At 40.3% G+C, this 26,918-nt stretch overlaps 1 protein-coding gene across 1 annotated transcript in view; it reads left to right on the top strand.

Moving 5' to 3' along the window:
- LOC117297925 (metalloprotease TIKI1-like) overlaps positions 1-26,918 on the top strand; it is a 45,436-nt gene that overhangs the window by 14,111 nt on the left and 4,407 nt on the right. The window contains exons 3-5 of the mRNA XM_033781110.1: positions 3,723-4,044; positions 20,238-20,328; positions 22,924-23,151. Coding sequence (XP_033637001.1) covers positions 3,723-4,044; positions 20,238-20,328; positions 22,924-23,151 — 641 coding nt within the window. The remainder of the gene's footprint in view (positions 1-3,722; positions 4,045-20,237; positions 20,329-22,923; positions 23,152-26,918) is intronic.

Raw genomic sequence — 26,918 nt, 5'->3', positions numbered from 1 at the left:
ACTGTCGTTTGAGTTTTAACTGCTTTCCAGTACAAATGCATGCAGAATTGTGAAGGCCATATGGGTGCTTTCAGGAAATATATTCCAGATACGGACTATTATCATACATGAGTTTTACACGTGTCCAAATTATTTCACGAATTTTATGGTGTTTCCTCATGGAGTATGGAATGTTACATTCTGTCTATGCAATAGACCGATTGCGCTACCAATGTTTACATGTGATCACGTGACCTATAGTGGGTATAGAAAAACACAGCTACACAGTAAAAACATGGGAAGACTCGTCGTACCGATGGACCATAATTGGCTGTATTTTCAGTAAACAACACTTATAACTAAAAACGGAGCCCTTTTTATAAAGTTGAATATTGTGACAATGATTTAATTCACATTTGCTGTTTGATGTTCCCAGTATTCTACTTCAAAAGAGGTTTCTTTTGAGAGTGTGGTTCGACTACTTAAATTACTGAGGTTTGAGCGAGCTCACCTAATAAGCATGATGCAATCATTCTACATGAAAACAAATAAACTCACAATGACAGAAATTCTTGAATAAACACACAAGGTTTTGATAGATGTTAACTGAATATTGAAAGGTTTCTTTTGATTAATCTGAAGGAAAAAAAAGCTCACCCCCTCCCCCCCCCCCCAGGCCAGTGGAATGTATTTTAACAGCATCTTCACCTGCATCAATGCATTGAATAATTTTGTTGTCACAGTGCGTGACTGCAGGTACTGTGTTATTCCATGGAGGTAGAATTCCGAGTCCCATTGTCCCCCCTAACTAAGTTATCACATCTCTTGGTTTTAATTCATACATTTGTTTTGTTAGGAGATATTTTTCCCTCTGATTTTTCTCCCCGTGAAATGTAATTAAAATGCCGAGGCTTGAAAACATCTGCTTTGGACAAAAGATTAGGGTCAGATTGGTATGAAATGAAGCTTATGTGACATTAAAGTTAATACAGCATGAACTATGCAACACTAGTACTGTTTTAAAATCTCAAATATTATTGGTTGACTTTTTGGTTATTAAGAGCAATTGCATTTTTAAGTAAGGAAGGGTCGTAGATGTATAAGTACTCATGACGAAAATTACCTTATAAAAACTTACTTGGTGAAAAGCTCTGCAGATGTTGATATAGTATAAGAGATTTTGAGAAAGGATTCCCTTTTAAGTAATATAGTTTTGCTTTGCTAATGAAACCAAGGACGCCTCATAAGTGAACTTAATCACTGTAAATGTATCTTGCAAGCTTGAGGAAACCTGTCATTGTCAAAAAGGGTGCTTGCTACACACAATTAGTGAAACAGAAGCACCAGGGTTTACCCCTACTCTCCCATGATAAGTGTTTGGGGTGCATTTACATGCACAACCGATCCTCATACACAGGACCTACAGCTTCTTGCCTTGGACAAAGCAATTGGTAAAGTATCTTACTCAAGAATACAGGTGCCACATCCATGACTCGAACCCACACTCTACTGACCAGCCACATTCATGACTCGAACCCACACTATACTGACCAGCCACATCCATGACTCGAACCCACACTCTACTGACCAGCCACATCCATGACTCAAACCCACACTCTACTGACCAGCCACATCCATGACTCGAACCCACACTCTACTGACCAGCCACATCCATGACTCGAACCCACACTCTACTGACCAGCCACATCCATGATTCGAACCCACACTCTACTGACCAGCCACATTCATGACTCGAACCCACACTATACTGACCAGCCACATCCATGACTCGAACCCACACTCTACTGACCAGCCACATCCATGACTCAAACCCACACTCTACTGACCAGCCACATCCATGACTCGAACCCACACTCTACTGACCAGCCACATCCATGACTCGAACCCACACTCTACTGACCAGCCACATCCATGATTCGAACCCACACTCTACTGACCAGCCACATCCATGACTCGAACCCACACTCTACTGAGTAGCCACATCCATGACTCGAACCCACACTCTACTGACCAGCCACATCCATGACTCGAACCCACACTCTACTGACCAGCCACATCCATGATTTGAACCCACACTCTACTGACCAGCCACATCCATGACTCGAACCCACACTCTACTGACCAGCCACATCCATGACTCGAACCCACACTCTACTGACCAGCCACATCCATGACTCGAACCCACACTCTACTGACCAGCCACATCCACGACTCGAACCCACACTCTACTGACCAGCCACATCCATGACTCGAACCCACACTCTACTGACAAGCCACATCCATGACTCAAACCCACACTCTACTGACCAGCCACATCCATGACTCGAACCCACACTCTACTGACCAGCCACATCCATGACTCGAACCCACACTCTACTGACCAGCCACATCCATGACTCAAACCCACACTCTACTGACCAGCCACATCCATGACTCGAACCCACACTCTACTGACCAGCCACATCCATGACTCGAACCCACACTCTACTTACCAGCCACATCCATGACTCGAACCCACACTCTACTGACCAGCCACATCCATGATTCGAACCCACACTCTACTGACCAGCCACATCCATGGCTCGAACCCACACTCTACTGACCAGCCACATCCATGACTCGAACCCACACTCTACTGACCAGCCACATCCATGACTCGAACCCACACTCTACTGACCAGCCACATCCATGACTCGAACCCACACTCTACTGACCAGCCACATCCATGACTCGAACCCACACTCTACTGACCAGCCACATCCATGACTCGAACCCACACTCTACTGACCAGCCACATCCATGACTCGAACCCACACTCTACTGACCAGCCACATCCATGACTCGAACCCACACTCTACTGACCAGCCACATCCATGACTCAAACCCACACTCTACTGACCAGCCACATCCATGACTCGAACCCACACTCTACTGACCAGCCACATCCATGACTCGAACCCACACTCTACTGACCAGCCACATCCATGACTCGAACCCACACTCTACTGACCAGCCACATCCATGACTCGAACCCACACTCTACTGACCAGAAATTTCAAAGCTTGAGTCTTGTCCTCAGTCACGACAGAAATACTTACCATACACGAGTGAAATGGCTACATAACATGTCCTAATTGTGTGTTATTTAGAAGCTCTACTCAACTCTTTTGATGGGCGTTAAAATAAATCTAGTTTAGAGGTTGGCACTCGTGGCAGGAAGTGCCAAGTTTTGGCATGCAGAGTCACATAAGTAGGATTTTTCTTTTAAAGTGAGAAGCCAGATTAGCTCTTTACCTCACCAATAACTCTTGTTGCGATTCTCAACAGAATTGAACAGAATTCCTTGGTAACACAGATGGCATTTTAAACACACAATCAAGACGATTTCCTGTGATTATTACAGCAGGTTTTTTTCCCAAAATTGTTCCACTCACTGAAAAATGCATATCTTACTCAACAACCTCAGGCTAACAGGTGAAGTGTTTGCGGGGCTCAAATGTTTACTGTTGCTGGAGTCTGGACCAAAGCACAGGTGCAAGCTCGCGTGTCACGGCTATGTTTCAACACTTTTTACTGGTCATTATCAAAGGTTTAAACATCCCACATGACGCGCTCTACAATAGGAATAGCGAAACTGTCTTAAGTATTTATGAATAAGATAAATCTAAAATATTTGAGTAGAAAATAACCCAACTTCTGATTCTGTCTTTTGTGTTCTCCAGGTACTATTTGCCCTAAATCAAACACTATGGCAACAAGAAGTCATGCGGTCGGGGCTAACCAGACGCTCGTACACAACCGAGGATCTCATCTGGCACTACAACTGCGGCAATCTCAACTCCGTCATCATCAACCAAGACACGGCGCAGGTCCCCAACATCCTGAACTCAACGCTGGGTCCATACGAGATAAGTCTCGCTCAAGAGATTGACGAGTATTTCCGAGAGGAGCTGATCTACAAAAGGAACCGGAGGATGGCGTCTCGCGTCAAGGAGATTCTCGATCTGTACCCGGACAAGAGTTTCTTCTTTGCTTTCGGAGCTGGTGAGTTTTTTCTACCATCTTGAGTTTTTTGTCCATTGTTTAAAGGCAGTGGACACTATTGGTAATTACTCAAAATGATTATTGGCATAAAAATGTACTTGGTAACAAGTAATGGGGAGAGGTTGATAGGATGAAACATTGTGAGAAACGGCTCCCTCTGAAGTGACATAGTTTCGAGAGAGAAGTAATTTTCCACGAATTTGATTTCGAGACTTCGTGTGACAAGGGGGTGTTTTTTCTTTCATTATTATCTCGCAACTTCGACGACCAATTTAACTCAAATTTTCACATGTTTGTTATGTTGTGCATATGTTGAGATACACCAAGTGAGAAGACTGGTCTTTGACAATTACCAATAGTGTCCAGAGTCTTTAAGAACATAGCGGTCCAGTGTAAAATTCAAGCTCTGACTGAGTGTGGGTACATTTCGCTGGCAACAACAAACTTTTAATTTGTGCTTAAAAACTCTTCAGTCACCACACTACAGGAAAATTCAACCCATTGTCCATTCTGTCACTATGACATGTATACACAGCCCAAGAACCTCGTCATCCTAACACCAGCTACTGTCACATGGCGTTAAACATTTGCCAAAGTCATCTCAAATCAATTGAATATCTGAGACAGAATATTTAAACAAAACTCAAGCCCCCAGGCCTGATAGTGTTATTACACTCTTGGCCTTTTCCACCGACCTAGTAAAAACAATTTAAAAACATCTGCAGGTATTTAATGTTAAAAACAGAACAGCCTTAAGACAAGAAACAAATTTGAGAGGGTGAAAACAAAATTGGCATACTGGCACTTCGGGGGTGTGTAATGTTCTCCCCAGCTTGGTTCCACAACATCAATAAAATAGTCATAAATGTCTATTTGATTGTTTGATGATGTTTTGTGTGTGTGGTCCACTAACTGGAGTTATAAGAATCTCAGTGTGAGATTGAATAGACCAGCATGGGCTCCCGAGCCATGAGACGGTTGTAGGCTGGCCAGGCCGCGCTGCCCGGACTTCTCCTCAAAACTATCAGATCATGGACAGGTATTCGATGAGATATTTATAGGAGGGTAAGCAGTGGTGAAGGCATCTGTGGAATGACTGGTGCTATGTTCCCAATGTCGGCTGGACTGTTTTTATTTCCTCGATCATCTCACGTTCAACCTTCGATGGAAATATATACACCTTCAAGGAAGTCAATAAAAATGAGATTTATTGGACTTATTTCAATCAAAGAAGTTGCTAAAGTATGCAACAACAAGAGCAGAAAATTGAAGCGATTATATTTTGTACAAGAGCGGAACATTGTTATACCATGTTGTAATTCCATTAGAGAAGGCGGGGACCTTCACAGGTTGATTTGTAAATGCGGGTCTCTAAAAAGAGTACCAGATGGCCAGCCTTGATAATGCTGTACCTTATCTTGATTCAAAGATTGTTACAGGAAAATCGAGAGACTTATTTGGGGCCTTAAACCGTTTAATTGTTTTAAGTCCTTTATCAATGTAGTGTATACAATTTAACTAACTTAAGAAAATGTCATTCCAAAAGTTGGTAACGTTTTTGAGATCGAATAGCCTTGTCCCTGCAGGAAGAATAATCCCTGTAGGAAAACACATTTGGAGAAGCATGACTGACACTGACAGAAACACTTGCATAATTCTGAGGCCGTGTCCGAAACGACGACTTCGGCTACAGCTACGTCTAGATCAGCGCGTCTACCAGTGTTGAAGAATAGGCAGACGCGCGCGATAGCCGTAGCTGTAGCCGAAGTCGCCGTTTCGGACACGGCCTTACTTCCATTCATTTTTCTTATCTTAACTCAATTAAGATGGGCTAAAGGTCGAACTCACTTTTGTGATGCACTAATTTTCCAACAAATAGAATCCTTTAGGTTAATGAGAAAACAATTTACAAGTCTTCAACCTTGTGTTAAGATTGTGTAAAATGCCACTGTGTTTGAAACCGTTCTCAAGTGCAATTTTTGTTGAAATCCAAAATAAGGTCATTGACGCACATTTCAAATGTAGGACTGTACATTTGTGTACAAAGTATTTTCAGTTCATTCCTGAATTCTATTGATATTCAATCATAAAGGCATGGAATTTGAGCTTATGACTGGCGCAAAAATTCATCTTTGGATTGTACAATTTGTTAGTGCTGTCTGGTGACTTCATGTTTCAAATTTCGCTCTGAAAGAGTATCATATAAAGTTATATGATACACCATTGACATGAGGATGAAGCCTACTTGTAACTTTTCCCCCACTTTCATGAGGACTCTATCTATAGACCGTATTGAATATGACGTCACCATTCAAATATCTGACCTACAACATGGCGTCTGTGAGCGTGTGCATGTGTGCGTGCATGTGCCGAAGAAATCGAACCGAGAATGCTGCATGCTTATCATTGATAATAATAATAATAATAATAATAAGACTTGTAATGCGCACATATCCACCCTGCTGGGTGTTCAAGGCGCAGTTAAACCAAAACCAACTTTGAGCCGCATATGAAAAAATCTGTTTAAAAAAAAATGTAACAACTTGAAAAACTTCAGTCAACTCCTCTAGTCTGCCCTAATTTTTTTTGTCCAGAAGTCGTACGACCACAAGTAACCTTTTTAGAGTACCTTATCCATCAAGCACAAGAAGACATAAAAAGCCCTCACTGATTCCATCAAACATCACTTTCAAACGAAAACACGCATTTATTTCTCCCGCTGACAAGACCGGGGTGTTATCACCGAACATCTGAACAAACGGCCCGGCCATCATCAGTCCCCTGGCTGCTCTGGTTGATGACTCCTGTAGAAGGAAAACCTCGGGGGAGAGTAAGGGGTACCTTGTAAACATCGACTCAACTTGTCTACCAGTCCCATTCTTATCCCCCAAGAGGATTCCTGTTTGGAGCAGACAACCAAAAGAAAGAAGCGAGACTTTAAGTTTTGTTTTTTCCCCCCACCTCTTCTATTGTGAACGGCCACCAGTTCATCTCTTCAACAAACTACAACCTGAAAGGGGTCCACGCCTGTTCTGATTGGAAGGGTTGAGTAACTTATCACGGGCGGTGGCCCCATTCAAACGCAGCCCCTCTCTACTGCTACAGCTAAGTGCATGTAAAGCTTAGACTGCGAAGAGAAACAGGGCCATTTACAAGACATTTTTGAAGTGGTTAGGACAGTAGTGGAAAGCTGTAACATAACAGCCCAAGGGCATGAGTAGGGCTTTCCCATACAAGGGACTTAAGCATATCCCCCCCCCCCTCTCCATTGACCGAACCTCTCAGGAGGGTTAACAGCTAGTCCTTGTGTGCCTGCCAATGAATGCCAGCGACCCCCCTATCTCAAAACAAGTTTACTTTGAAAAATGGCCAGTTTTGCAAAACAACCCCTGTCCAAATACTGTCATAATCAAGTACACAAGGCCAGACAGAAACTTGGGTTGTCTCGCACTTTCGCTTCACAAAGCACTCGGCTTCTATTGGTGAAAATGAAGAAACAAAATGGGTTTTCATGTTTTACACAGGAGGACAATAGGAGGAAGGGTTGTGCCAACCCAACCAACCCACTCCAGTCCTTGAGAAAGGAAATCCCAATTCTCTGAAGAGGGAAAAGGTCCCTCGGAGCCTAGGCCAGTGAACCCTTAACCCATATTTTGTTCCTTTTTTTCTTCCCCTCTTTCTGGGTGCCCAACTTTGACCAGACCTGACCTCAGATCGATGTTATTCGGGCTTGAATCTGATTTCAGTAACCCAGATGATAAAATTTCCAAAGAATAATAAAGGGCGGTCTGTTTAAGAATCTACGCCGAACCAACGCCTAAACCCTACCTCCCCTGTCCTTTCACCAATGGGCACGAGAATGATATTCATTTTATTTCCGCAGGGCATTTGGCCATCTGTGGCATTATTGACTTACAATTATTCGATACCCACAAAATGTTGCTATTTATCCATTGGCCTTGGCTTGAAGGGAAAATCTGTACGTCATTGGGTATTTGAAAGTGTAGATTTATCCCAAGCTCCAGTCTAGTTTTTTTTTTAACACACCATCTATCCAATCCTTAAAACTGTCACCAAACTTGGTAGACACATTAATAGGACTAGAAACATCAACAGTTGTTCATTTGCTCAGGTTTTTTTGTGCAAAGTGGGGTGTTTCTGCAGCTATTGTAGACCTTATTATAGATTTCATTTCCACCATACAAAGTTTCAAATCCTTCTCATGTACATGATGTTACCACAAACCTTAGTAGATTGTATCATGACTATGCAAAGTTTCAAATCCTACTCTTGTACATGGTGTTACCCCAAACCTTCTAGTCTGTGTACCATGGAAAGTTTGAAATCCTACTCATGTACAAACTGCATACCTTTACTAGATCCTATCTCCACCATGCAAAGTTTCATCCCCTACTCGAGTACATGGTGTTACAAGCAAAGTTGTATTGCATGCAAAATATACAAATCCTACTCATGTAGCCTAGCTGCCTATCACAAACTGTACTAGATTGTATCACGACCATGCAAAGTTAGTTTCCCCATAGAGCAAGGACAGTCCTTGCTCTATGGTTTCTCAGGTTAAATGTTACACACAAAAAACAGGTCGAAATTCCAGTTGAACCTAGTTAAACTGGGTTTAACTGGAACTAGTTGAAACCAGTTGATAAACTAACTAGTTAAACACAGTTAAAACCAGTTGGTTTAATATGGAAAATGGACAGAGACCAACTGGTGTATAATTTCAACCTAGTTGAACACAGTTAAACCTAGTCCAAACCAGTTGGTTAATATGGAAAATGGACGAGTTTGATCACTATCCAGTTGAACCAGTTGACCCCAGGTAACTAGGTTCAACTGGAATTTTGACCTGGGAAGCGAGCATGCATGATACTCTATACTTATATTCTGATCAAAATGATAACAATGTAGGTCTACATCACTGGATGTGCTGAAGTGATGAAGTCTACATTCATTTCAATCCTCACTGCGTCTTCAACCCCAGTACAATACTACAAGGTTACTTTATTTGTCTTCTTCATGTCTGCGCCAACGTTGTTCTTTTACTGGAATATCTGTGTCAGATTGATGGATTAACCACCAGAGATCACATTTTTACTGTAACGTTTATCCTCGCCTGTGGCTCACCTCCAGAAACATAAATAGCATAGTTGGCATTCAGAGACAAGCAAAAGAAGAAAACCTCACAATTACCTCGGATAATTGCCCTTCCTCAAAGTAACTTAATTTGTTCCGTCCGAATGCCTCGTTATGTTGTTTCCACGCCCTTCCCGAAATTGAATTAAAGGTGTCCAGTTTGTTTCCTAACCTTGCCCAATCAGTTGTGCTAACACATGGAGGGACCTCAAAGGTATCTTGCTGCCCAAGTCAACACTTGAAGACCGAGAATAGCAACAAGTCTGAATGTTTAGAGCAGAGATATTTATCTCTGCAATCCAAGGATAAATGTAAATGGCTATTTTCAGAACACTTATTGACCATTTGCCCCCAATGATGTATGCCCCTCTGTTTACCATTTTGGAGTCAAATTGCTGGGCAGGGTTTTTGGGAGCGTGTTAACGTGAGCGTGTTAACGCGCGAGTCACCAAAAAATGGGCAATTAAGATTTATTGTGCCAATAATGTCCGGTGAATTGGTTCCATATTATCGGATTATTCACGGATAACATAAAGTCACCTGCTGAGTATGAGATTGTGAAAAATAAAGAGGAAGATTTGTACTTTATTAAAGGAGAATATTAGAAAACATTTCCATACACACAGAATAATCATTATGGATACTGAAAAATTATTGACAGATATTCAGACCCAGTTAAAACTTTCACATGTGACTCGATAACTTCGCCTATAAATCAGAATTACATTGACCAAAATAACCCAATCTACAACCCTACCTTTAATACTCGACTAACCTGCCAACAGGTTTGAGCTGAATTTTAGTCCAAAAAGAAAAAAGTATGCAATGACAATGGGGAAAAGTCAATGAAGAGCATTGGTTTTTATTCCTGTATGACTTGCCCACTTAAAAAGCAGTTTTCTTGGCTCTGAAAAAGGCCTAAGAGACAGAATCTCTCATGAGTGTCCCCAAATGCAGCCAGTGCCCGAGGCCCCAAGAAAATAAAGAGGCCAACTTCTGAATTCCCAATTTCTGGTCTCACCACAAAATGAGATCAGTGCAGACACCGTAAGGCATCTGCAAACCGCACTTGAACGAAGACCCTCTGGATTCCCAAGACATTCCGAATGTAAGTCAACGCCAATAGCTAATGAAATCCAATTCACTCTGTCACCTGGCAGAAATTATGTCACAACTTGTTTCTAAGGGCACAATGGGCGCCCCGAGGGGATCGCCGATAATTGTACCATGTTCAAATCGAGGGGGGAAGTGTAGTTCGAATCGATTAAATGCGGGGGTAGAGATATATTTGAAAATCGGGAATGCTTTTTTTGGTCAGAAATAGTGATTATATGTGTGACTCACACGTATGTTGGGACCTGAAGCCATGGTTGGTTTGAAAAATCCAAGGTTGGGGGATAAATAAGCGTATTTAAATAAAATTAGAATATGCACAGATGAGAATTGTCTGTCCAAGCAAACTGAGGATGGAAATCGGTGTTAATTGAAGAGAAATTTAACAAAATCCGAGCTTTTAAGCTTGATGGTTGGATTTACCATCTTTAGTTTAATGGTTTAAGGGTCTGGAATTTATCCATCATTGAAGACAATGACTCAAAATTCAAAAAAAGGGCATTTCTGATGAAGGAACTGTCATCGCAAAACTGACTTGACTTCACTTGTTGACTTATCAACTAGTTTTAGTTACAAATGTGGAGAATTTGAATTAAAGCATAAAATTGCTTTAGCATTCTGTAAGATTTAAAACTTTGCATGTTAGGAGTATAATTAGGCGAGGTTTGGGTCAAGTGAAAATTTTTTTTTAAAGTAGTGTCTCCTCCTTAAAGCCGTTGGACACTTTCGGTAAACAGTATTGTCCAAGGCCCACACTTCGTGTATCACAACTGATATAAAAAATAACAAACCTGTGAAAATTTAGGCTCAATCAGTCATCGAGGTCGGGAGAAAATAACGGGAAAACCAACCCTTGTTTCTGCACGATGTGTTTAAAATAAATCCGTAATTCTCGATGTCGAGAATTGATATTGTTTTAATGTTTTCTCAAAAAGTAAAGCATTTCATGGAACAATATTTCAAGAGAAGTTTTTCACCATTACGTTCTGTAAACCGTAAGTTATTTGTAAATCTGTGAACCTTTAATTGTTTTTCTGTTCCGAAAGTGTACAATGGCTTTAAGGTAAAGAGCATACTGATCGAAACATCAATTCTCCATCACCGGTTCTTTTCAGAACCACCACCACTCGGAAGGGTTTTACGCATGGTGCCTGCAATGTGCTACCGCAAACATCTCCAAAGCTTTTTATTTGAAACTTCAATATGAATAACGTGTTTAAATGAAAAACTGAAATTGCTGTGGTATTTTTAAAGAAAAAATTCAAATTTAATTAGAAACCATTGATTTTTTTGTATGGAACTAGGACTAACACTTTGTTTAAATGAGAAGCTTCCAAACATAACAAAAAGACATTCTAATTAAGACAAGATGAGTAAATCATTAAATTAATTATTGACAAGGATAAAATTGAGACATGAAACGAGGACACAGGAAGTATGTCTATGCTACTGTCCTCGCTTGAAACCATTTAGATTGAGGAATCGTTAATTACTATCTTTTATGGTTCGTTAAACAATGGAAGGGAACAATGAAATCTGCCACAGCTGGAATTCCTGTGATGGTCACATAAAGTGCAAAATTAAATGGTGAGAAACAATACTTTTTTTTTCTTCTTGGGTTTGGTTTATTGGTGAGGTTTTTGATAGCTCTTCTCTTTTTAGTAGTGTTGGCTCTGAAAAGAACATGGTGGTTGATAACAAGTTTTGATCAGTATGCTCTGATCGTCTTCAGGTTTTGTTTTGTTAGGGGTTTATTTTTTGTTTTGCTGTGTTCAGCGTCAAATATAGAGTTGATTTAAATTATTTTAATAATGGTATAAACCACAATAACAACAATTAAATGTAATCACCAATATAAAACACAAAATTAAACTACAATATATTTTGACAGTGTGAAAATGTTGCCTCTTCTGAAATAGCAATTTTGTACGAAATTGAAGTTATATTATCAAAACGTCTATCTCACTAATCCCATTCCCGGTATTATCACTCGTGTGTTATCCAGTGATACAATCAATGCATGTTCAAAGGAGCCTACTGTGTCGAAGGTCACAGCTACAAATAGTGTACATAGTTGGAAGGATGTATAAATATTGCGTTTTTTCCCCCCAGATTTTGTGTACCAGAACATAATTCAATTAGGCCTATATTTCATATTTTCAACATTTTCACAGTCATGCATAGAATTTGACAGGGCAGGTCAAAAACCAAATGCGATTTTAAAATAAAAAAATAACATCCATCAATTGTGAAAGAAATATATTGACAAGTAAGCTCAAGACAGGACAAGTCCGGTGGTCTTGTTTTAGTCTTCATTTCAACATCTTTGTCTCAAAAGAATGAATTTCAAATGTTGAGTTTGAGTCTCACAAACATTTTCAATCCTACTGAGTATGACCATGGAGTTCCATGGTATGACCCATAAAACAAGAGAGCTACATCGTTTTTCCGATGATAAAACTGTGTTCTCGTTTTGATTCTAGTCTCTTTTCCTTTTGACTCTGGACTTGTAAATAAAATCCCGATCCAGTGAAGATTCTGAACAATAAATTTTGAGTCCTGATCTTTAAAGCCATTGGACACTTTCGGTAAACAGTATTGTACAAGGCCCACACTTCGTGTATCACACCTTATATATAAAATAACAAACCTGTGAAAATTTAGACTCAATCGGTCATCGGAGTCGTGAGAAAATAACGGGAAAACCCACCCTTGTTTCCGCACGTTTCGCCGTGTCATGACATGTTTAAAATAAATCTGTAATTCTCGATATCTAGAACTGATATTGTTTTAATGTTTTCTCAAAAAGTAAAGCATTTCATGGAATAATATTTCAAGAGAAGTCTTTCACCATTACCTTCTGTAAACCCTGTAAGTTATTTGTAAATCTGTGAACTTAAAAAAAAAAAAAAACGTACCGAAAGTGTCCAATGGCTTTAAACATCATGTTCAAGACCATTTTTTAAACCAATTACTTCTATAACTGTATCAATCCTAGGGCTTGAAGCAGAAAAAAAAACAGCTTCTACTCTTTGCTCTGTCACTCAAACCAAATAAACCAATAAATCCAGAACAGACTTGGGGAAAAAAAGGAAGCCTGTTGAATGGTTTGATGGTACATGATGGTTGTTGTAATGAGTGCGGTTTAATACACAATCCACCTGTCTCTCCCTGTAGTATCCAGTCACCTGTCACTATCTCTACCCTTTGATCTAAAAGGTGAAGGGACTGTAATTAACACTCTGTTGTAAGTCTATTTGTCCACACTTGGTCCCCCCTGCAAGCCTTTGATGTTGCACCGGGGCTCCTAAATCATCCAATGTTTGGCCTGTCAGTGACCTGTATGTTGTGTGGGTTTATTGTGTGTGAATGTGACAATAATTTGGATGTGGTGTGTGGGGTGTACTTGTTATTAAACCATGGGGAAACATTTTTGAGGTTTTGTTAAATGGTGGTAGTAGTTGTTAATTTGTGGGACTGGGTGGTTAGTCTGACATGTTCATTGTCTCTAATACTCAGATAGAAAGGGCCTACACTTTTACCATGTATGCAATAATATCTATTTTCATAGAATCGGCGATTAGAAAGTATTGTTGCCACTGGGGGTGGGGGGGGGGGGGTAGCAACTGTTTTCCAGTGTGGGCCAAGGGCAACCCTTTTCTTTGTTGAGGACACTAGGTAATCTTTGGGGGCACTGGGAAAATGTGGGGGAGCAAGGCCCCCCCCCCCCCCAGGCTTTGGCATCGGCAAGAACTCTTGTATACATATTTTTGTTTCTAGTTCATGCCTTTTTAAAAATTACAGTGATGTACAAATCAAGTACAAGATCATAATAGTAACAAAAGAAGAGACTTGAACTGCCCAAAAATGAACCAAATCAGAGGATAGGTTTTTTTTCTATAACCCCTGAGAGTTTTTGCTCCGAGATAAATCAATAGTTCTTTGGATTAACGAAACCTAAACCCAGCTCACAATAACAGGGAGCAGGTCCAGCTGCCCCCCTAAAAACAAAATCTGCCTGAGCTTTTAAGGGGGCTGAATGACTGAAGAGAGAATAGCCTCGATGTATGGGGGTGTCGGACCCGTTTGAAGTTTGTTCTGTTGCCGGTGTTTGCAGAGCAGATATCCCTTCTAGTGTTGATACAGGACTTAAATCGAGGAAAAGATACAGTTTTTCTTGTGGCAATTCAAGTCTGTAACATCCCCCCCCCCCCCTTCTACTTTTTTTATTTTTAAAGTTTGCTTGTCGAGGGCCGTGATTTTAAGCCGGGAATGGTGCGGCGTTACTTGAAGTTTAAGAGGAGTTCTTTGAGGATATTGTTTGGGCTGTTTGCTGAAGTCTGTTCAACCCCCAGGGATATTTTTTTTTATTTCATGCACTGACCAGTGAGAACTATTAGCAAAGAGCACCACCTGAAAAATAGTTTTTTTTTTTTAAATAGAAGTAAACTTTTTGTGAAGGCTGACAATATTTGGGTCACTAGAATGTTGTACAATTTTTGATAAACACATTTTTCAAATACTGTTGTTTATGCATAAGTTCAAACTATGGCTCCTGTTCACCTCCTTTGATTCATGTACAACAATGCCGAAAACAGTTGATTAGAAATTGACGCTTTCTTCATAAAATAAAAAATATAATCTTTCCGCTCTGTCCAAAAAAACAATCAGTATTGACGTTGCCTGGTTCATATACTTAACACAAAAGTGAACTCCTAAAAAAGCAAATTTGAATGACACAAACAATCAATTCGCCTTTTTTCAACTGTATTGCAAAATAATTGCTTCACCTTCCAAGTTGTGTGAAATTAATTGAACTGGAGGTAAAATGCTGAAAATATTATGTTGTACAAGTCCTTTAGACGATCAGCATACAAATCAGTTGTTTCACTACCATTGGGTTCCCAAATTCCTATTTTCCACCTGAAATATAAATATATTTCTATACTACTACAGCATCCATGGCTGCCAAGATTACATTTCTTTCATGCACTGCAAATTGTATCAAACAAAACAAATCCTGTATAACCTCTCTCCAACACTGAATAACTAGACCGCTGACTTATATGCCAAATATCATAAATTGGGGCCAACTTGAAATGAAAAGTGTCCGACCAAATGATCGTCATGATCTTATCACACCTAAGGTGTTAAGAGAAATCCACCTTGCCTATCAATCAATTGACTAAACCTCTTAACATGATAAAGCGGCTACTAAGAACCCATGGGTAACATTCAGATACTTCATGTAAATTAGTTAAGGGATTAAAGAGATTAGTAGATTGGGATAGGATTAGCTTGTCATTTGTGTTTGCATGTAGGGTGTGAATTTATCAGGATTTGGGGAGTATAGTGGAGCTGAACAGCTTCTGTGGGACACAGTGTTCACTTAATGAGGAGGCGGAGCTACAATATGTAAGAAGGGGGTCACTTGGAAGTATGTAACAGTTACATCATAGAGCTTGCTCGCTCTATGGTTACTACATGGTAACATGTAGCACATCATATCACCAGTCTGCCAGCTTTTTTTCAAACTAGCCAGCCAGAATAGTTGGACAGAATTTTGACTGGTCCTTGGCCGTTTTAACTGGCATATGGCCTTTGCTGACAGTTTGGCCAGTATAGACGCTGTGACCTCTGACGTCTCACTCGAAAACGCATACCGCCGGGCAAAACCTTTGGGTTTTGGCAGCCAGCTAGAAAGTACACGCAATCTTACCATGATTACGCGTCTTTTTGCCCGGCGAAACATGACGTGTACAGTGTTTTTTCAACAGAGGGCGGTTTGAATGTAAACATAGGCCACATAGGCATCACATAGAATAATAATGCAGAACTTTTTGCTGTAATTTGTATGTACTGAGCCTACGCGATGTAGATTTAAGGAACGTCGGGTGATAGAGCTGGAAATTCTCACCGGACCGGTGGCCAGAGTCTGCTGTTAATTTTTTTTGGTATTGACCCTTTGCACGCACGTCACACGCTCGGCTGTGTGCGCTAACCATTTTGGATGGTAGTTATGTTTACGTGTAAACGTCACACTTCACTAAATAACGGGCGTTGACATTTACCACCAAAATGGCGCATCCAAGATTATTTTGCTGATGACGTCAGGTCAATAGGGCTATGGTAAGATCACAAGTGAGCAAGTCATGCTGTCGAGTGTTTTTTTCACAATACCTACTGGACCACTGGCCAGAGTCTAGTAATTTGAGCTCCGTTGCTCATTTTTCGCTGCATCTCAATATTATCACCAGTGCTACACACACAATGTCCCCTTTTGTCTTCAACATCTTTACCTTCCACACGAAAATTTTTGTTTATGCGACTTACATTTGACACCGTGAAATACAAGTTTATCCCAATTTCTTAAAGCTATATGGCAGGAAATGCTGCTCAACAAATTTCTTCTTTGAGCAAAAGGTGAGTTGGGCACCAGTCAAAAACACTTAATGGGATGTTGGCTGGAAACCTGGTAAACAGGACTTTTTTCTGTTCCTTGTTTTTGTGCGCACAGCCTTTATGAAATTGGGCTCTATGCCCATCTTGGGTCAACCTTTTGTAACAGATCTTGCTGCGTCACTATCACAGAGTATTTACACAACAAAAAAGTTTCTCTTTTTTATCTCCATGCTTCAACTAGCTTCCATCAACCCATTGGCCTGCCACCCTGTCAAACATTTACCCACTCCTTGTTGTTGAGTGTTCCATTACATTTTACGCCCGCCTCTCCATCACACTGACCTAATTACGCCCATTCTTCCAGGGTAATTTGTCTGCAATGACAAGTGGTAGGGGGTTATTAAACTGCCCCTGTTTGTTAAACCAAACCTGTTGTTATACTCCCTTTTTTCCCTCCATCTGTGGAAGGATCCACATAATGCCCCTCAACCCTGAGCACAAAGGTCGCCCCGACCTGACATATATGGGGTGTGCACCTATGTTTTTGTCCGTGGACCCCCCCTGGGTGGTTGGGTTCATTGTTGAAGGGGATACATTTATCTTCTACCTGTCTCCGCTCCTTTGTGGTGTCTTTACCTTGGTGGTCTTCCAGGACCACCTTCTTTGGGATGTCAACCTTATCTGGGTAACTTGATCCTCGACTGTAAGGCTTCCCTACCATTGCCAAATCAAAAGTGAAATCACCTTCGCTGCAGGAACATGGCATGACTACCAACTGCAGTAATTTTCCTTGTATCAGTTCTTATCAAGTTCATGCTCTATGGTCTTGTAAACCTTTTTTGCAAGGTCACAGGCTGAGGTTTTGCCGCCAAGAGGTTGGAAAACTATGGTAAGCCATAAACAAAACAAATGGCCACAGTTTGTAACAATGTTACACAAACATTTTTATAAAAATGTTGGATTTGTTTGAAGGAAACAAAACAAAACATGGGAGGTATTTTAGTTAATTGAAAGTTTGCAGAAAATGTTGAATTTGGTCACAACAAATTTAATGTTTCGCTAACATTGGGCCAACCATGCCAAACAGCCAGTATGTTTATCAACAATAGTGTACGTCTATACTTCTGTAACAAGCCATATTGGAAAAGTACCCAACCGCAAGTAGTACCATAAACCAGAGCTGTGTATTGGGAGAGTTGCAAGATGGAGGGACCAGTTTGCCTTGGTCACGACGGTTGCTTGATGCCATTTTTGGTCAAAATGCAGCACAATCTATGTGCAGTCCAGACTGGCACCCGTGTGTACACATGTTTGTTATAAGGACAACAAATGGCTTCTTAAACTGCAAGTTGTACACAGCTCTGCCAAAAGCTTTACAGAGTGTGCAGGGCTTAAATTGGGGGGGGGGGGGGGGCGGGGGGAATCCACTAGACCACAAGGCTTGCAGCTCAAATGTTTTTACAAGACATTTATTTGACAAGTCCAGAATCAAAATGAGTTATAAGGATGAGATTTAGATAGATCTCATTTGTCTATTGTTACTCAAGAGAATTGTAAGATATTATTTTATTTATAGCCAACATTTTTTTTCACAAAGCTACATATTGAGGTAGCCCATTATTATTCAACAAAAAAAACAATACTGCCGGGCTTGTCCAGTTCTGAGTTTACTGGCCCGACGCTAAAATCACTGGGCTCTGGCCTGCGATCCTAAGTAAATTTTGAGCCCTGTTGTATTACCACCTTGGTGAGGTAGCCCTCTTTTTAATTTTAAAAAAGGCCAAAAACTGTTTTTAGAGCCAACTCTCCCCCAAAAGAGCATCAGTTAAGTACTGGTAATTTACTCATTTCCCCGCCTCAGACAAGATAAATCAGAAAAGACTCTGTAAATTTCAATTACACAGTGCTAACAGTAAACTCCTCCCGGCTGTGTTTCCACCACAAAAAAAAATCATTTTGCAAAGCAAACTCCAACCATCCCTCCTTCCCTCCCCTCTGAATGAGATCGAGCAGAACTTAAGGAGGAGGGTATTACTTAGCGAGATAATTCCCCGCTAAATCCATGAATCGGCAAAAAAAAAAAAAGAGTTAAGATGACACCTTTAGTGTTTGCATCTCATGAGAAGATGTCTTTATGAGCAGAGTTTACACGTCCTTCGACAAATCCCTCCCAGCCAAATGACATCTTCCCCCCATCCTTGACAAGTTGGTCAATATCCACAGTCGCATCTAATTGTCCGCATCTTGTTTTGAATGCCGCCTCATCATCTGTTTTTAAATGGTTCCTCCCCTTAGTCTAAGACAGGAGGATCAGTTTCAAGAAAGCCGATTGTTCGGGGAAGAAGAGGCTCGCCGGCTTATCCGCGCCGGCAAGCCGGATGAACCGTACTTAAATAAGTCTCTGAAATCCCATCAGGAATTCAGAGGTTTTTGTTGTCGCTCCCTCCGCTAACCAAATAATACATGTATGTTAGAAAAATAAAAGATCTGAACGGGGAGGTAGGATAATATGGATGGTAGAGGCGTAAAAGGCCCCTTTGACTTGATTGACCAATTTGATGTCGATTACAAGTAGAAGGTATGCGTAAAGGCCCTTTGACTTGAGTGCACAGTCTGATGTCGATTACGAGTGATGTACACTTTACCTTAGCACTAAGCCACTTAAATTGATATCTATCTTTATGGGTTGACTGCATTCAATGCAGGTACAATAGGGCTCATCAGATAGGCTTTGTTGAACTGTCCCCCATGTGCAAATAGGGATACTCATTATTGCTTATCGTGAAAAAAAGTAGGCTCATACTATTCTGTCCCTCCAACCTCAGTTTGGTATTGAAATAGGAAACAAGCAAGATGGGTGTACTGTGACGCATGTGAAAATGCACAACCTCATTCCCAGGGATGTTCAATCTCTCTGCACTGTTTTACCCACAGTACGACTTGCTCAATCGTAACCCCTGGAAGTGTGAAATATCGAAATATATTGGATATTAGAGTCCTGTGGTTGATCTACTTGTGTTAGAGAATAGAGCTATAGCTCCATGGTTAGACTCAGAGCGCGCTGTCAAAAGAAGCATCAAGTCATATAGAAACTGGTATCCTCTCATTCTTTCTTTGATCTCATGACATGTCTAACTGTATGCACTGTTACACATGTGAAAAAAAAACAAGATTCATTTGAGGTGGGATCACATAAACATACTTGCATTTTAACACCACACGGAAGTTGTGTTTTAAAAAAGATGAGTAACGTTGCCTTTAAAGATGGCGAATTTACACTGGGTGTGGTCAAGTGGAAACTATCTACAGATCGGCCTCTTGCACAATGCAAAACACACTTACATGCGCCTATCTTGTCCGCAATTTTGCTAGTCAAAATGTGCACAATATTGTACGTATTATTTTTGCAGGCCAAGTGGAAGATCAAATTTGTTAGGGAAAAGTTAATGAGGGAATCCTTTAAAAGTACATTAATGGTTCTGTAATATTCATCACTTTTTTCTTTTTTTCTTCTTTATCTTCAGGTCATTTTCTTGGAAATAATACGGTTTTGGATCGTCTACGAGATGACGGATTCGAAATTGAAAATGTCCCTGCTTATGAAGAAATCAGATTGTAAGTAAACTGTTTGTGGTTTTTTTGTGAAAGATGCTTGCTCGCTGCCTGACACTTCGTTCTTGTAAAGGGAAGGCAATTTTACCTTGGTAACGGGTAACTCTATGAAAAAATATATACTTCAAATAGGCATGAGGCAATGACCAGGGGCATGGTAGACTTGTGGACAAGTCATTAAGGGTCTGCCGTGGTGATATAGTCGAGATGTGGCGGTGCTCTCGTGAGATCACTGCTCTCGCACGAATTGCTGGTTGCCGACGTCTACTTCCCGTTAAATGAGACTGTAGTCATGCGAGCAGTAGCCACGCGAGAATACTGTGGGAAACGCAGGGAGAATCAGAATAGAGTCAGAACGCTATCACCACAACCGGCATTTAACGACTTGCCACAAGTCTAACGGCATGGAGGCGATTGCCTTGGTAAAGTACCATGGCCTGCATTACATAAGTACTTGCACATTAAGAGGTTCTTTTAGATTTTAAACAGCGGTAGTGAATGTCACTTGTCATTGATCTATATGCTACTGCAAGTCCTTTTATTCAGCTACATTACCAACAGTGTCAAATTTCACTTCAGCTTTAGTAGCCATTAAAATCTTAGAAACTTTAGAATCCGTGAATACTGGTTATACAAAAAATCATGATTTTGTACCTACTTCTCAATCTTTTACTACTTGGGAGAGCTTTTTACAACTGGGCAGCTCATTATTTTGACAACTTTGAGGAATGTGTTTTTACAGCGGGAGCACATTTGACTATACACTTAGCTAAGGGCCTTTTGTGGTTTTTCAGAGACAGTGTGTGTGATCTTAGGCTAAGTCAAGTCTCTTCCTAACTCGGAACCCATTATGGGTTTGCAAAGGAGCAAATCTCTCATTACTTTGGTTTCTCTTTCTGTGAGACTACCATTCGGAATGACTTGGAATCTTTGCCCTGCATCATACCAACATCCCTGCCCACCTTATTATAGTTCATTCAAAAATCTGCCCTTTGATACACCATTGCTTAACAGCCTTTTAACATCTGCCAAAAAAACTGGACCTGTCTTTCATTCCAAAAGTGGTGGGGAGGGGTTCTTAAATCCCCCTCCCCCCTTCAGCCACATCTTCTAAAAGTCTCAGTGTATTTAACAATAGATTTTGGACTCACAAGGTGTCACTAAATCTGGGGCAATTTGCATCAACAACATCCCTCTGATGGCATTTTGTTGTCTTCACTTTCTTTGGGCTCTCTTCCGACCCATACAAACTCTTCCATTTGCAAACAGGGAGACCACCAGTTAGACTTCTTACAGAGGGCTCCAAGAGTCTCTGTGTTTTCTTACTTAATCTCTATTCGTCTCAGACTCCTGCATCCATAAGAGCAAAAGGCTATAATCACCCCAGTTGTTTGTTCTCTAATGCATCAATCTGCCTGTAATCTTTAACCCATCGTTGGGGGTTTGGGAGAACAAACCAGTTTGGGGCTCATTTTTTTAAAGTTGATTAGCCTACGCCAACAAGTCTTGTAGGAATTTCTTTCCTCTTGTTTTGTGCCAGAGTGCCAGAGGCCCGCCCAGGCCGGAATGCTGGCTAACACCTTGGGTGCATGTAAGGAGTTAATTCTTTTATACAGAATCTAACAGAAAACGTCTTTCCGTCATCCTCCGTTGTGAAGATGTGCAATTAAGACACTCCAGTGTCCGATTTCTCTGCCTTTTCAATAAATTGAATTGCTTTAAAATGACCAAGTGTCACAGTTGACCTTTTGCTGCCACACACATTGTTTTTTTCAAACACCTTCAAGTTTTAATTATTGAGCAGGGAGTCAGTTCAACAAAAGACATTTCTTTCTTTCTTTCTTTCTTTCTTTCTTTTGAAGAAAGAAAGAAAAAAAAAAAGTTTGGCCCTGAGCGACTTTAAATTGAAATCTTTCACTTTTCTTAATGCTTTGAGTGAAGGTATCAGAAATAAACACACCAACAAAAAGAGTTCCATTTTGACAACTCGCTATGTTGGTTTTTGTTCCTCTGTCCACTTCTTGGAATTTAACACAGAGCTTTAAGACACCTTGCAGAAACCCAGCTTAAAATCCTCTTAACCATCACAAAAACAATTAATTGTTTTGTAAGGGGTTTTATTCCGTTTCTACTTAAAGACTGGCTCCCAAGGTAAAATACAGTTTTGGGATCCACTCATTTTTCACCGATCGTTCCAGAGAAATATTCCTGTTTAGAGTACTTTTCAAGGTTGAGAAAAAGGCATTTAAAGGCATTCACAATAAACCTGTAACTTGTTTTCTTCATTAGACTGCCATTCTATTTCCTTATTCGTTGAACGATGTTTTAGTGAAAGTGAAAAGATTGAATGAATTTCATCCTCCAAAAAGTAAATAACAGACATTCTTGTTCCCCTTATTGCCTCATCGTCACAATTCAAGTTTCACCTTTGACAAAACCGTACTTTAATCAGCTGATTTCCTCTTTTTCTTTTCGAAAACTGAATTTAAAAACACTGTACAAAAGTTAAGCGTGATCGGCAATTTCCTCTCTTTTTTGCAATAAGAAAGTTGCAAGTCTGTCTAACCACGAGTACCCAATTTGTAAAACCTTTTGCAGGAAGCACTCTGAGATGACCCCAGATGACCTGAACTGGCTCCTGGATGCCACGGAGACCACATCCAGAGGCAAGAAGCAACGTCTGCGAAGACGGAGAAAGAAGAAGAAGAATCTTCAGCAAGAGTTCCCGCCCAACGAGCAGCCCCAGAAAGATTCATCTGTAGAGACTCCGGAGGACAAAGACAGCAAGCCGGAGCGTAAATTCATCGACCTCTGGGTCCCACTCACGTGAGTTCTCAAGAATTTTTTCAACAATTATTCTCGATTTTACTCACGCAATTTATAAGAAATCATGTGAGTGATTTACTACACAATAAAGTTTTTGTACGAGGGAAATAAAGTTTTTGTACGAGGCTAAAAGTAGTGACCTTTGACATCCCACAACAAAATCGTCGCGCGTCGCGCAAAATGAAATGGCATAATTAAGTGCAGTTTATATGTAAATCGTTGTCATGTTGGTGCATAGGAACTGTTGTGTTTAAATTCTAGGCATTCATTTACAAAGGGTTTAGGCATTTGTAGGCCTATGGCCTCTATTATAATTTTAGGTTTCAATAAACAAATTTCGTAAATCTGTTCTAACGGTGGGATTAATGAAAATTCTGACATATCTGTCTCATAATACTAAGCTTCACACTGCCAATTTGCCTAGACCATTACGTTACACATTTAGTAAAAATGACGGTTAAAATAATCAAACCCAGATAGTATCTCCTTTTTACCGATATAAGCTCTCTTGGCTGCAGTTGCCCAAGAATTGGAAATCTGAAAGTAAAGAGAATATCATGACTGGTTACACCAGATACATGAAGAAAATTAGCAGTCACTAGTGATACCACATGTAAACTAGCAGCTACTAGTGACCCCAGATTCAAGATAAAAATGGCTGCTGCCCAAAACTTCTACAGGTCCAAAATATTGACAAGCGTTTACATTCTGTGTGGGACCACCCCTGATGGCTAAAGGCAAAAGGAAATAAAAGGCATTGATCCCAGACCTCATGACATGACTCTCAACAAAACGTCCGTCTTAATTCATTTCCGCTTTGCTTGAAAAGTGAGCAAATTTACCGAGTAAACATCGGTGCTTGTTTTGCATGGACATAGACCCTCGTATGGGGCTATATTTGTTTGCATATGCATTATTACCTGCTATGTGAATGAGGGTGGTGATGTATGGGCTGGGAGTAAACTGGTTTAGGACCGTCCAGGAAATTCATAGTTTAAAGCAATTGGACCCTTTCGGTAAACAGTATTGTCCAAGGCCCACACTTCGTGTATCACAACTTATATATAAAATAACAAACCTGTGAAAATTTAGGCTCAATTGGTCATCGGAGTCTGGATAAAATAACGGGAAAACCCTCCCTTGTATCCGCACGTTTCGCCGTGTCATGGCATGTGTTTAAAATAAATCCGTAATTCTTGATATCGAGAATTTATATTGTTTTACTGTTTTCTCAAAAAGTAAAGCATTTCATGGAAAAATATATCAAGAGAATTCTTTCACCACTACCTTCTGTAAACCCTATAAGTTATTTGTAAATCTGTGAACTTTTTTCTTTTTCTGTACCGAAAGGGTCCAATGGCTTTAAAGGCCGAGCTTTTTTCTAATGGGTACCTTTTGAAGATTCTATTAAAAATGCCTGATCAACACAAGGCTTTTTCCAAACTTCAGGGCCCAATTTCATAAATCAGTTTAGTGTATGAGCCTTCACCTGGAAGTGGCCGTGATATCTCTTTCCAAATATTGAAACCAATTTTAAAATGACTTGATGATGGCAGAACAACAAAGTTGGAGTGGCTTGGGTGGCTAGTGCGTAAAGCGCTCGCCTCTCACCACTGTGGCCCTGGTTCGATTCCCAGCTGTGAGTAGAGTTGTGCATTGGTTCTCTCCTATGCTACAAGATTTTTTCTCAATTTGTCCTCCCTCTGGAAATAACCAACACTGGCTGTGCTCCGTTGGGTTGATATGGCTGGCTGGCAAAGGCGCCTTGCATGCCTGCGGCTCGAAACATCATAGCCTTCTCAATTCAGCGTCTCATCTTCAAGTAAGGATGATTAGCCTCTCAAATTATTATTACAGGCATGATATTCTCTGTACTTTAGTTTGATTTCCGAGTTTTGTCAAAAATAGCCTGAGAAGTCTGTTAAAGCCTACACCATGTGTACATGTAGGTCAGCCATGTACTCTATAAGATGTTCGAACCAGTTTGCAAGGATAAATATTATACATGTTGGTGTTATTATTATTAAAATGATAACATAATAAATTCACAATTGTCTTAGCTATCACAATCTGTACACCCTTCCCCCATACACATTATGTAACTGCCCCTTGTTGCCAGAGGTGCCACGAATTGTAAGAAGTTATTCTGATTGTGTTGATTTCCATTTGTAAACAATCTTCGGAAGAAGTTTGCTCTGAAGATGCCAGCAAATTGGAAAACTCTGGGAGACCTCGGGAGTAATTAAAAGCGATGATGTTGGTTCTGTTGACAAAAGTGCTCTGATGAATGTACCTTGAATAAAAATTAAAATACTTTTTACCACATGAGGGCGCTTTCTTTACTGGCAATCACATTGTATGTATCACATGCATGATATTCTTCCTACTTCAAAAATTCCTTGCCCTTTGAAGAATTTGTTTAATTTTTGTATTTAAATAAAATAATAATACATTTGTTCCCACTTTTTCTAAAAAGCCAAATATCATCTGTGTCTCAGACTTATCTTATTTTGTATGTATGTATTTCACCTACATGGCAATGGCCAAAGAAATAATACAGATAATGGCAACAATGACCATTGACCAAAACCAAGTTTGCTTCACTTGTTTCACATAAATAACTTAAATTTGGTCCATACACATCCTAAATTTTTTTTTTTTTTATGCTTTATGCAAGTTGCCTGACACACAAGGCCTGAAGGCCACTTCAAGGTGTGGGCTACAATTATTTTTTTTCCAGAGGCCGTTGCCACCTACTCCTAGGGCTGAAACAGGGTTAACCCCTTTACAGTCCATACGGATGTAGGCTTGGGTATCATCAATTCGAAGCCTGGCCGGTAGAGCAGAAAGCACTGCCTCCCCAATTTTATGTAGCAAGTGTCACAACCGGGATCCGAACCCACACCCTGCTGATCAAACACCACTGCTCGAATCCGGTGCTCTTAACCGCTCGGCCATGACACAAAATTTTTTAATTCAATCCAATAACATACAAGCATTTCCATTTTCCTAAGTGTTTGCTGCACAGGTGAAGCAAGGCTCTTCATCAATCATTCACTGCTCCTGCTCTTCAATTTTGTCTGTGTTTTTTCCATCAACTTTCTACCTTTTATAATTGACCTCTTTCTCAGACATGCATTGTCCCTGTGAATCTCAAAACATCATCATTTTGAAAACATCCTAAATGCATCTCTACGTCCTGACCCCATTAGTAACAAATAAATTAACCCACAAAAAAAAAATCAGTTTCTGAGAGGACAACAATACTTGCAGAACAGAAATGGTGCTTTACGTGAGGCGCAGTTTTTATTTTATATTTTTCAAATATTTGGGAAGGTTCTTGATGTATGTTTTCAATGTTGTAATGTCACCATGAAGTCACCATCAGTGTGAATAAATTCAGAACTCATGCTTTGATCTTGATAGTATTTTATCTTGTGTAAAGGGCAACTCTGTGAGGAAGCTGTAATTGTATATTTGAACATTTTAAGGGACACCAAGGCAATGACCAGGGCCCAATTTCATAAAGCTGTAAGGCAAAAAATACTGCCTAGCGTTCGCTTTGCTTTAAGCAAAAACTGAGTGGGGCACTAGACCAGATGCATCAGTCCAAACCTTGTGGAATTTTGGCTGGTAACCAGTTTTTGTTTCGCAAGATTTTTATCAAGTTTTTATGCTTACAGGCCTTATGAACATTTCAAACATCATCTGCATATATACAATTGGGTCAATTCTACAGCCCCCATTACTTCAGTAATGTGACAAAT

The sequence above is a fragment of the Asterias rubens genome, chromosome 12, assembly GCF_902459465.1.
Source record: "Asterias rubens chromosome 12, eAstRub1.3, whole genome shotgun sequence".
Classification (NCBI taxonomy): Eukaryota; Metazoa; Echinodermata; class Asteroidea; order Forcipulatida; family Asteriidae; genus Asterias; species Asterias rubens.
Note: the sequence above shows the minus strand (reverse complement) of the source record. Positions and strands in the feature narration are given on the sequence as shown.